Source organism: Thermobia domestica, chromosome 12 (assembly GCF_964235325.1).
Source record: "Thermobia domestica chromosome 12, izTheDome1.hap1.1, whole genome shotgun sequence".
Lineage (NCBI taxonomy): Eukaryota > Metazoa > Arthropoda > Insecta > Zygentoma > Lepismatidae > Thermobia > Thermobia domestica.
The window spans coordinates 150,077,318-150,090,449 of NC_137465.1; the positions used below are offsets into that span (position 1 = coordinate 150,077,318).

At 33.0% G+C, this 13,132-nt stretch overlaps 1 protein-coding gene across 5 annotated transcripts in view; it reads left to right on the plus strand.

Moving 5' to 3' along the window:
- Vps13B (vacuolar protein sorting 13B) overlaps nt 1-13,132 on the plus strand; it is a 218,443-nt gene that overhangs the window by 161,129 nt on the left and 44,182 nt on the right. For all 5 annotated transcript variants that reach the window (XM_081734267.1, XM_081734265.1, XM_081734269.1 and 2 more), the window contains exons 36-40: nt 558-822; nt 4,012-4,094; nt 5,645-5,823; nt 9,971-10,175; nt 12,880-13,044. In XM_081734267.1, coding sequence (XP_081590393.1) covers nt 558-822; nt 4,012-4,094; nt 5,645-5,823; nt 9,971-10,175; nt 12,880-13,044 — 897 coding nt within the window. The remainder of the gene's footprint in view (nt 1-557; nt 823-4,011; nt 4,095-5,644; nt 5,824-9,970; nt 10,176-12,879; nt 13,045-13,132) is intronic.

A 13,132-nucleotide genomic window follows, 5' to 3' on the forward strand; every position in this document is an offset into this window, starting at 1 on the left:
AAAATGCAACTGCAATCAGCACCATTTTTTTAAAAAAATTATTCTTGGATTCAAATGCTGCAAAAATTTTTGTGCAACTGCGTAGGGTAGTCGCTAACACTCACCTTTGGTCCGAGCGGTCTCTGATTCGATTCCTGGTGGGGACAGTTGGTCGAAAACATGTAACAGCTTTTTCAGGTCAGCCAGAATTTTTCTGGGTTTTGCTCATTCAGATCAGGCAAATGCCGGAATGATACCTAACATACAGGTTCGTGACCGCTTCCTTCCTTTCCCGGGTAGTGTGCTTGTTGAGGGACGTCATCTCTCATACGTGACGGGCTTAAGGCTATAGATGCTGGTAATGGTATAATATGTGTGTCTGTATGTATGTTGCAAACATTCTTTTCGAATATTGTGCGTAATCAGTTATTATAGAAGTATATTTTTAAAACTGTGTTACTTGAGTGATTTTATTCAACATGTAGTGTAATATTCAATTTATAAGTTACGATTAATTACTTTCTTAATTCATTAAAAGTATGATTACGAAATGATGTTTCCATTGTGTTTTATTTTAGATTTCCATATCAGGACAGTTGATAATTGCAAATTTATTGAAAGATCATTTTGAAATCCTAAGCCTGGTAAATAATGGAAAGAAACAAGACGATGTGGGCGATCAGAAATTCATAGTTCCAGGAAACGCAACTCCACCTTCCCTTATTCTTAACCCCAGCAGTATCCGTGGATTGCGCATTAAATTTTTTGGAATGGATAGTGCCTGGTCTGGAGAGATTCCATTTGTGGATAGCATCAAACCCAGTGAGGCATGGTTAGTTAAAGGTAAGCAATTTTATTTATCCTATACTATATATACACAAAGTATTATACAGGATGTTTCTAAATGATTATCGAGATTTTAATTAAGTGTATTTTCTCTTCCATATACAATAAAGAAATGAAACATACCTTAAAGAAAAGTATCTTAACATTTTTTCCTACTTTGCAAGTAGTATTTCGTGATTCCGGCGTAGCACGGCGCTAGTTGTAAAGATGGCGACGATTCCTAAGCGCAAAGCCTTTTGTGTCTTGGAATTTGCAAGGTGTAATTTAGCAGTTGGAGTGCGACATGCTTTGTGGCTGGAATATGGATGTGATCACACCATCGGATAACAGCATCCGAAGGTGATACAAGCAATTTAAGAATACGGGATACCTGTGCAAGGAAAAGATTGCGTGTATCAGATGAACAAGTGGAACAAGTCAGAACAAGTTTCGTTCAGAGTCCCAGGAAATCTGTAAGATGGGCGCATCAAGAACGAGCAATGCCGAGCGCGACTGTTTGGACTGTGTTACGAAAGAGACTGCAACTGGAACCGTACCATCTGCAACTGTTACAGGTCGTAGAGCCTGAAGATACTGTGAACCGTGCCAGCTTCTACGGAAAAATGTTGGACATGGAAAATAGTGATTTTCTTAGTTTGTGATCTTTAGTAATGAAGCTTTTGGAGTGGGAAACCCGGGTTCGATTCCCGGCGGGAAGTCGTGCTTGGAATCCCACTTTACGTTGTAGGTTCACGTCTCATATATCCTTGGTGCTGAACAACACACTTAGTTAAAAAATCCAAACCTTTACTTATGAAGATTCATTTCACCTTAGTGAAATAGTCGATGCGCATAGTGTGCGTATTTAGGGGTCTCAAAATCCCCTGCTGACCTTCCTGAGTTGTGATTCAAGATTGTTGTAGCAGTGGAGTCTGTTACACCAGACATGCTAGCTTCAGTATGGGAAGAAACCGACTACAAAGTAGATGTGTGTGTGTGTCACAAGGAGATCCCACATCGAACACTTATAACTTATGACAAAAAACGGTTTGAGTTACCGTTCCTCTCAAAGTAGTTTAATTTATGTATTTTATATGTAGTAGAAGTTATATTTAATTAAAATCCCGATATTCATTTAGAAACGCCCTATATACTGAGTGGTATTGTCTCATACTACGATATCACAGTGTAGAGAACTCAATAGAAGAAGAAGAAAAATAAGTATTTACGTAAGATGTTCAGAAATGTAGAACTTGACAGTTAGAGGACTCTGAAAGTTTGGAAAAATAATTTTTAAAGCAATAAATGTGGAAAAGTATGGGATCTTGCTAAAGCGTTAAAAGAAATGTAACAGAATCTAGAATAAGCAGTACTTAACTATCCATGTTTTAGAATCATAAGCTCCTATGAAGCAATAATTATAAAGGAAACATAAATATTAGGATGAGTCACCAAGTGAAAATAAAACTAAAATTTCCTCTATCTTCGAGATAATGTTCAGAAGCGTGTCTGATATTATTGATGTCAGATTATATGACCAAATATAATATATAATCGATGGAAAACTATAATAATATCGAATGTTCATTTTTTCTAAATAGTTGCTATTATTTTTGAATTCTATGCAGCCACACGCGAGAGCATCTGATGATCGTAGGTTAATTGTTGTTTAGTTTCGAGTTTAACATATCCTCTTAAAAAAAAAAAAAAAAAAAAAAAAAAAAAAACTAAAACTAAAACTATGTGGGGTGTATGCGTACAGTTTAATGTGCGATTGAAACTGCATAAGCTTTGTCCAGGAACCGAACCTGACTCTTTCCCACATAAGCTGGAAACGTTAATCATTTATCCTATCTAGGAAAGAGTAATTTTGATGTTTTCTTGTCAAAATATTCTACGTTGTTGTGAATTGGCGTACATTTTTAAATGCTAGTTACTTTTTTCTTAAAGTCTGTTATGAAAGTTCGTAACTTTTAGTTGGAGCTGATTGAATCTGATAAAGTGATTGCTATCGGCAGTAACAGAAGTCATTATCTAAGTAATATACAGCAGCAATAATCTCTTGGATAAATGGGTAACGTTATCGGCTTTCATGTAAGAAAGTCAGGTTAAATCCAAGATTAATCAAACAGTCAGATTCAAAAAGCTGTCTTAATTACTTCACAATAAATACAAAAGATTTATGGAGTAAACTAACTTTAATTTAGAATTAAAATATGTTTTTTAACGGACAAGTCGATTATAAAATAAACAGAATATTCAATTACTGATGTATATTAAATTATAGAATTCCCACCTTTGGTTCGGGGAGACCATAATACTATTCCCGGCTATAAGTTTATTGTGGACAACATTGTGTACGTGATTGTTCGGGGTTCTTCCGTTTCCTCCCACATTTGCATTCCACTATTATTTTATAATCATTTACTTTCATTAATGGGGCCGCGGGGGCTCAGTGGTAAAGCTCTCACCTCTGGTGTGTAGGGTTCCTAATTCTATCCCAGCTTCCCCCAAGTGGATTTTGTGGTGAACAGACACCATGGGCATGGATTTTCTCGGGATTACCCCATTCCTTCCCACTTCCTTCATTCTGTGATTATCATTTGTCTCATTATCACCATCTCCCTTAGCCTCAGTGCATAATCGTCGGATTCTAAACAAAAAAAAAAAAAAAATCATTAATCATCCGTCTCCTTGAGCCTAAATAACATAATTGTGGGACGTAAAGAGAGAAATTTCATTTTATTTCACTAAAGTAAATTAAAATATGAGTTAAAATTTCTCTGATCTTTTGGGCTTATTCTCTTCAAAATAATATTCATTTTCAATTTACTGTGAATTCAGATAAAGATTTATATTACTAATTATTTTACGAAGACTACGTGTTTAACACTTTTGATACTAATTCCGAGCAATGCAAAAGGACGAAGCTCGAGTCTAGTTCGTTAATATTGTAGCAATTTCTCTTAACAATATTAATAAATGTTGTATTCATGTTTTTTTTCTACTACCTGATGCACGTCTCTTAAAAATGCATTAAAATGGTTAGAAGTTGGAATTTGTTATATAAGCTCAGGAGCGAAAGTTCAAATATTACTGAGTTAGTATTGAAATATGGAAGAGTTTGGTTATACGATGTTATGCTATGAACTGTTTCGTTGTGTAGATTTAACAGCATTAAATGGAAACATTTTATTATCTTCGCAGTTCCTCTGAAGGATAAAGGTCAGTTTGTTAGTATTTGGTGCCATGTTCTTCGACAGAGAGTAGGTGATGGAGAAAAAGTGCTGGTATGTATGTTTTATATATACATGTTCATGTGAAGTGTTAATGAAAACAAATTGATGATTTGGCGAAAAAAAAAAAAAGAAAGAAATTATGATACTAAAAATTTAATGTCATTCTTGATAAAATCATTTTCTCTTATCACGCTCTTGTTCAAATCGAACAACTGATGAAAAAATCTTGCTATTGACAAGCGTCGTAAACAGCAATGTAACCTGAAATTTTGGTTTATTGTGTTGTAATTTTCTACGGAGCGACAAATTCTAGAACAGGTAAAGAATTTGTTGATAAATTTTCAATACTTACGCAAAGTATGACACTTTAATAATTACCTAATATTAAGAAAATATAAATTTTCCAAAAATGATGCGTTTCTTCCATGGTGTTACTTCTCTTTTTGTTAATTCACATGTCAATACAGTCACCAGGTTTCTTTAGTTCAACTTCATGATAAAAAGCAGGATTAAGAAATTGTGGAAAGTTAAATTATACAACAATTCTTTATGTTTGTTTGTTTTTCAATATATATTTGCAAAATATTTGTTTTATCATTGAAATTTGTTGGTGATATAAATGTCTGTAATTACGTTCCAAGCTCTGTTTACATTTCCCTTGTATGTGTTAATGAAGAACGTCCGTGCGTATGTAGTAAAATTTTATTTCCGATGTTTATTGACCCAAAGTGTTTAACACTTTTGATACTAATTCCGAGCAATGCCAAAGGACGAAGTCCGAGTCTTCGTATTTGTGAGGGATCAGAAGTAGAAATGTTTGTATTCATAGAACCTCTTCTATACTTCTTAATCTGAGGTTTTATGTTCTTCTTAATGATGCCTGTGTTAATGTTCAAGACACTTGTTAGTAGGTAAGATTTTTCATACAAAAAACGCATTCTTTGAATTGTATGATCGAATATATAAAAGTTAATATTAGTTCAAAATAAGTAAATCATCAGAAGTTCAATAGTAACACGTTCGCTAAAATAGACAACCGCATTTATTTTGTTTTTAACCTAGTTAGTGTCAGAAACAAATTTCACGCGATTATTTGAATAATGTGCAGGAAGAAGCTTTTTATACGGAAATGCTATTTGGTAAAAATTCCTGGCGCTTTCAAAATGCTATTTGCTGGTCTGATCATAATATTTATAACAAATATGTTGAAAATGTTCACTTTGCCACATATTGCCGATAGAGTTGACATCAAATAAATGTTAGAGGGAAATTGTTGTCGGTGAACAATCTTATGATATATTTTTTTTATTACATTGTTCGTAGTTTAACTTCTCTTTTAAGCTACGAACATTGTAATAAAAAATATATGAGACCCATATGAGACATAGATGTGTAGTTTAACATGGGAATCGATTCATATATATTACCACCGGGATCGAACGCGTTACTTCCACGCTAAAAGGAGAACATAACCGTGTAATTGTGAGAAAACGTTCGTTAATTATTGTGTTAAACTGCATTTATTTATATAATTTTATTGTTCCTTAGCTTAAATCTCAATATTATACAAAAATTTCAATGTTAATACACTTTGATTTTAGGTATTACTGTGTCCCTTGTACAAAATAAGATCCCATTTGCCTGTAGATGTACTTGTGCATGTGAAAACTCCGGGGTTGAATTCGAGTTACGAGACAATAGTCAAAGGACAAAGAGAAGAACAGCAGTTGTGTTGCCCCGGTGCTGTAGATCACACCCATCACTTAACATTCCAGTTGGGGTAAGTTTAAAAACAAAATCATTATTCTTTGCTATGAACTTTTAGAGATATCTTTGTTTCGATAGGATTTTGGTTTGTAAAACTCCATATTTTCTTGAAATGCAGATGCAGTCAGGATAAAAGTTACCTCCAAATAATAAAGTAAGGCTGGGAATAATTAAGAATTCAACGCCATACAAACATAAATACGCCAGTGAATCCGAGCCTATAATAATTTAATATAATCAGTTTGAGTTGTTCATTTCAGAACAGATACCCATCTCATACAGATTCTACTTTACATTAGCTTCCCAGATCATTGAACTATCCAAATGCCTTTTCCCCAGAGACTTTCCTACTAGCATACCTCTGGTTACTGTAAATACTGTATCTTAGGATAGAGAATTAATGTAAATCTCAAGGAGGGTAATTTTTGTAAATCTCGTGGAAAATAATTAATGCATATCTCAGGGGAAATGATCGATAAAGTTACTTGATTTATGACTACGTATTACAACTCAGGCTACGTATAACTACTCGTAATAAGATGCATATTGAATATCCCCAAAAAATACTTACCCCCAAAATTATCGAAATGTGAATGTTTTGGCAAAACGTTAATTGCCTTCTTCAACAACTTTTTTTCTTGCCAGAAAACTAACGTTGTGTTTGGAACTACATCCCGTTGAATAATGTTATTAGAAAGTAGTTCCACAATTTTGCGAAAAAAAATATGTGCTGAAGAAGGTAATAACATTGTTGCGAAACGTTTAAGTTTAGATAGATTTGAATGTTTTTGTGGTAGTATTTTTTAATGGGTATGATTGTTGGAAATATATCAGGGAAGACAATGTAAATACTGTATCTCAGGGAAGATTACTATTACTTAAAGGAGAGTGAATGTTTGTGGGGTAACTAATTGAGGTGAGAAGTGGTTCAAAATAAGATAAAAGTTCACTCAGAAACGTGATTTAGATTATTTAGTATGTCCTGTGAAATTCTTGTTACATAATGTACTAGTTTATGTTTTAGGTTGACTGTGTATGCCTGTTCTTATGAAATTATTAAGCTGCGTACGTACACTGAGTTGTGGTCTACTTAAAGTATTCGTTCTTACAGTAGGACTCGCGAGGTGCAATTTTGCAGAATAATAAAGATGCTGCTGCCAGCATTTGACGAGTTTTGTAGTCATTGTTTACGTTAGCAACCAAACGGTAATCTTATGAAAATGATAGCTAAGATGTCGTACATTGCTTAATTTATAGGATACTTCCATATAAACTACATAAGAAATTTTATTTTCTTAATGGATCTAAACAACCCCATTTTACTCCGTGTACTTTCTCATGTGATACACTTGTATACTAATATTTCAGCGTCTGATAAATACAATCCCATACTTATAATGCATCTGTGTATAGTCGCCGGAAAGTATTCATACCTGCACCGTATATATTTTTTCAAATTTGAGTGTTCTTCATATTAAGTAATCTTAAATTAAGTCCTCAAAAGTGGTAGAAATGGAGTTTTTTTTTCTTTCTTTATTCACTCGGGCTTTTTTCTTAAGAAATTGCTGGGGAAGGTAAAATATATTAACAGATAGGAGAAAACTTACCAACTGAAAACACAATAATAATGGTGTGTAATGCAAATTTATTTTTGCATCTGGTGTGATAGTAATTCACAAGTTTTTGCCAATTTGCTGAAACGTAAAGATAACTTCTTGTGACAATGTAATGTTATCCGTATATATTTCTTTCAGTTTCTGCTTAAATATTACGATTATATATATATATATATATATATATATATATATATATATTGTAAATATTGTATTTATGTTCACGCAATACTCGAAAAGGTCTGAGTTGATTTTTAATTTTTTTGTATCTTTGATATTTCATGATCCTAATTTCAACGTTTAAAGAAAATATATTCCAATATATTTGTTCTTACATCATGAGTGACTTCTATATCTCACTGATACATCTTTCTAGTGTTTTAAAAAAATGACAAGCGTGCCTTCGGTAAGAAAAGTTAAACTTTTTTTTTTTCCAACAGAGTTGAACTTACAACAAGGCTAAAATGTATGAAACTATTGAGTTATCTTTATAAGTTAACTTGAAATGTTAATATGGAAGTAACTTGAGAATGACTTTGTATTTTATTAATTTAGTTTTATAATTTATTCACTAATAGTAGTTTAAATATTTAAAACAATTTACTAATTATTAAAGCTTAACAAATGTTATTATTAGCTACTATTGATTTTGTTTGTTAAAATACAGTATATTAGTTGAATGACAGGTGAGTTTTTTTTTTTTTTTTTTTTACTTTACCGGAGTGCAAGTTAGGTATTTAATTTACGAGCTACGATCAAAAGAAAAAATTGACTTGGTGACAGGGTAGTTAGTTACAGTTACTAACAAGAAACTTTTTTTGTGTGTGCGAAAGTTTTAAAATAAAAAATATTTAAACAACCAGCATAGGCATCTTAATTGTAACTTAGTAGACTGTATTTGTAATAGTATACACTATTTAATTTGTAATACACTAATTATTTTTTACTGAAAAAATGAAAATTTATTTTTGGATAATGACCAATATAAATTTAACCAGTTTATTGGATACTGTGTTTGATTAGAAAATATCGTTCTAGAATGACTGATTTCTTTAAAAAAATGTATCGAAAGTTTAAAATGAAATGATTAACATAGTTCTTTAAAAACTGAATAATGACTATTGATTGACACGTTAATGACATATGTCCCCGTCCCCCCCTTTTTTGAGGTGTTGAATTAACTACCTTTATTTTATTATATTATATTATATTTTTTTTTTTAATTTTTGAATATGACTATGCTTGAATTTTTATTACGTGTATAATTGTATTAAATAGACGATTAGTAGTTTTGGTTATTTTTCAGTAAAATCTTATTATTATTTTGTAAACTTTACGTTACCAGCATCTCTTTTTCCAGTACCCCAAAAAATTAGTTAGGGCTCCTTCATACGAAATTCAACTAACTAATAACATCCCAGTTGTAGAACATTTTTACAATATTTCTCAAGCCAAATTAAATTTAAAGGGATAGTAAATTTGAAAATTGTAAAAGAAAAAAGTCCTTCTCATTATCAAAATCCTGTACGTTGAGTTTAAAAATCGTCAAAGGAGATACGCTCGTTTACTATTTACACCAGTTTAATGTAAAAGTCATCATACCAAAAATTGAGGTGGAAGCCATTTCAGATATAATGAAAAAATTGTTTTAAGTTCTCAATATTTTAGTTCATTCAATTACGCTTCCGATTACTATAAAATTGTGCTGAACCCCTCATCGTATAAATATAAGGCTTTCATTTATTTAAAGCACCAATACGAATATTTGCCATAGGTTTCAAGTCAATTCCCTCGGCTGTCGGCTTCAGTCTGTGATAAACACGTACTTTGACATAAGAACGAAGTCCTTCATAACAATATATTTAAGTAATTTAATTTGTTTTTCATCATCTTTAAACTCACATTTTAAACATTTAAAGAGGGTTTTAAAAATCTTTTCATAATGACTATCTGTCAATAAACTATCATGTATGGCGTTACATTCAGGTTTGTTGATGACAGAAAAACGTGTTTCGAAATTCTTGTTCAATGAAAGTTATGGATATTTTGTACTAGGACTTTGGTATTTTCAAGCAGAATATTTTACGTAGATTATCTTTTAATATCAACATATTCTTTTACAATCTATGTTGTGACATATATTATTGCGAAATCAATTAACATTGTTATTAATAATAATCTTATTACTCTTTCATGTTTCTTTCGATTGTTCGAATTTTATATCTTCATTATACTTCAATGTTCCTTCTCAGTTAGAACTAGAAGTAATAATAAAGGTCTCTTTTATTGCAAGAAGACTAGGACCATAGAAGGCTAAGAGTAATAAATAAATAAAGAATATAAATAAATGTTCTTGTTCTGTGAGGTAACAGATATAAAGTATTGAATTGAATAGAACAGTCATCTTAACTATGAAAAACAGTACTTAACGAATGGGAAAGAGTGTGTTTGATTCTGTTATATATTCCAGTTCTTTCTCTTTAGGAGAAGTTAGTAAAATTTGTAATATATTACAGACTCCATCATACTATTATCTGATCCTTTTAGATCTGAAGTTCCATCAACTTCCTCTGTGCCATTGACGTACGGGATGCTTGACCAGACGAAATCCAAACAGCTAGACAGGAATATAGATATTGATGACGTTTTGAAGTCATTGAAGCAGCAACCGCCATTATCTTGGCCTTATGTTGGTGAAGAATTCGAGCATATTGAGTGGACACCTGCAGTGCAACCACAAACTGATCTCCAGGTAATATTCTGTTTCACAAAGAACACACTAACGACTCATTAATTTAACAAAAACTTAGGATTTTAGTAATCGCTCTACAGTTAGGTTGCTTGGAAAAAAATAAAGAGTTATTTTCTCAAGTACTTTTTTCTATAGATGTCTAACTTGGTTTGTTCAATAAATATCGCGAGAAAGAAACATTCTTTAAAATACGGTGATAGAAGCCCAATTTCTCCTTAAAAATAAAATATTCACCGATCCTATACTAATTGTTTACCTAAACAACTGCTAAACTTTTAGAAGATGGACATATTATTCATTATAGGTTTGGAAATACTCAACAGTGTTATAATATTTGGTAGAAGAAAATAGTGTTATAGGAATATATAACACAACAGATCACAAATATGTGATATAAGTCTCTAGGAGTTCCTCCAGGTTAAGTACAAGGAAACCTCCTCTCCGTTGCAGCAAAAAGAAGATAATAAATAAAGAAATAAACAAATAAATAAAAAATAAAAAAGGTGAGGTTGACGATTAACAATGACCCTGCCTGTAGCAGCTGGGTCTAGGATTCCTCCTGCCCGTTGCAGCACAGGTATAGGGTTAGAAGTGTCTTTCCCGCCCATTGCAGTTGGGGAAGAAAGGAGTACCTCCTGCCTGTTGCAGTTAAGAGATATTAGGTGAAGAATGACCAATTGAAAACTGATGTCTTCTGCCTTCTAATGTCCGCTTATGTAGCCAATCTCCAGCGTTGTTCTTGAAAGGGTGTTGAGGAAGTCCTCTTTGTGTGCCCATCTGCTTGCTAGTAATGGTGTTAAAGCTCATGGCTTTGTTTGTCAATATAATACACTTGGTGTTCACTGCCAATTGAGAGGATATTGCAGTATTGATGAAACAAACCTGACCAAAACACTAAATATATATTAGTAACACTTGTGTTACATTCTCGAAGATATAACACAAGTATTATTAATATATATTTGTTTCTTTAGTCAGTTTTGTTGTTTCGTGCTTATTAAGATATTTATTCATTTTCTAATCGTTCTTTGCATTCGGACATAAGATTTACGAAGATTGATGAATATACATAAGCTTTTTCTGGTTTCTCAAATACTCATAGTTGTTTTGTTCAAGTTGAACTTAACTGGAATTACGTAAAATCCTCACACAATCGCTTTCAAAAACTTATTTTTACTTTTATTTTTGTTTTCTCAGAGGCTCCTATGTAGCTGTTAATAGTTAAATCACTCTCTTGCACCCGAAATTGGAACATTCTCCTCTTTTCGTGCAAAATGGTTATTCGAAATCCATAACCCCCAAACTTAAATTTTCAAATGTCAGCATCTAAATATTTTTTCTCAGTCGAGAAATTTGGCCAAATCGACTTCTTACACAGATTTGAGAGCTGTGTGCTCAGCGTTTGAAAAGAATTGGTAATAATAATTTAAAACTTTAACTCTCCACGTACCTCTCGGAGTGTAATTACTCTAAACTCCATCTTTCCCTTAATCTGTAGGGGTCGCGGTGGCTCAGTGGTAGAGCGTTCCTCTGGTACATAGGGCCCCTGGTTCGATCCCACCTCGCGCCAAGTGAACTTTGTGATGGACAAATACCGTGTGCGTGGGTTTCCTCGCGATTCTCCCGTTTCCTCCCACTTTCTTCATTCCACCATTTCGTTAATTTCTCATCATCACCGTCTCCTTTAGCCTAGCCGGCATAAACGTGGGACGTAAAACTTACAGATTTGATTTCATTTCATTTCCCTTAATCTGTTTCGCAGTTCTTGTCAAGCGCCTTTCTCCCCGTAGGTTTTCACATTTCGCAGACTCCGTCCTACCTGCTCCCAGTCTCTCGAGAGAACCATTATACAAAATCGGTATTCCTGCGCCTAACATTTTCGGAGATACGATGAACAACGAAAGTAATTTCAATTCCTCTCCCTCTTTCTTAAGAATTCTTTTTGCAGAAAAAAAAGCTCTCTTATCCTCCTACAGCCTGGGATTTAAGTTAAACAATTGTACGGATTTTGAAGTTACTAGGCCCAACGGTTTTTGAGATCCGGTACTGAGTAAGTCGATGGATTATGATTTTCAGTTTCAATAATCAATACACTGGTGCTTAAACATTAACCTTCGGTGAACGGAGATCTTAATTAATCTAAGTGGTAGCTCACAAATTTCGTGATGGATCAGTATCATGAAACTAAAAGATACCTCGCTAGTGGAAAGTTGAGTACTGTATTCGAAATCTAGATTAAACTACGTGTTTATTTATGATAGGCATTGTTGTTGAACTCTGGTACTTCAACTTGTAAGAAATATTTCAGAAATAATCGAAAATAGTAAGATTTATTGCATTATTCTATGTACAAGCGCAAAGTGAAAGTTTATAAAGGAAAACAATATTTTCAGAACAGTGTATCGTAAACATGCAAAGGTTCTTCACCTTTCTTACTCATATCATGTGTACTCATATCATAGAATCTTCGAAATGCAAATGATGAACAACAATGATTAATGAAATTGATTAAATATATACAAGAAATATTTGCATATACTTGGAGTCACGCGCTTAACGTAAGAATTGTGTAGTAGTTGGAGTTTCTGTTACTGCAATAGGTGGTAGCATACTTTATATTTGTGAATAGCATAAGTATGTCTCATTTTCGGAAAGTGAACCTATATACAGAGTTTACGGTGAAATATTGTAATTTGTTTTGTAGGTAACATTCTCTCCAGTTAGCCCATATTCCAAAACATTGTTGGTAGAAATGAAGCCTTGGGCACTGGTTATTAATCTAATAGGAATAGAATTGTTGCTGCAGATCCATGAAGGAGTTGCTTATAGAATACCTCACAAAGGAGTGCTGGCACCACCAAGATTGGAGGTATGTATTGCTGACTTTATAAGATATTCGATAGTTGTAAACTTGTTTCGAATCATCCAAATGGTTATCAAGGTGAACAGAGCATGAA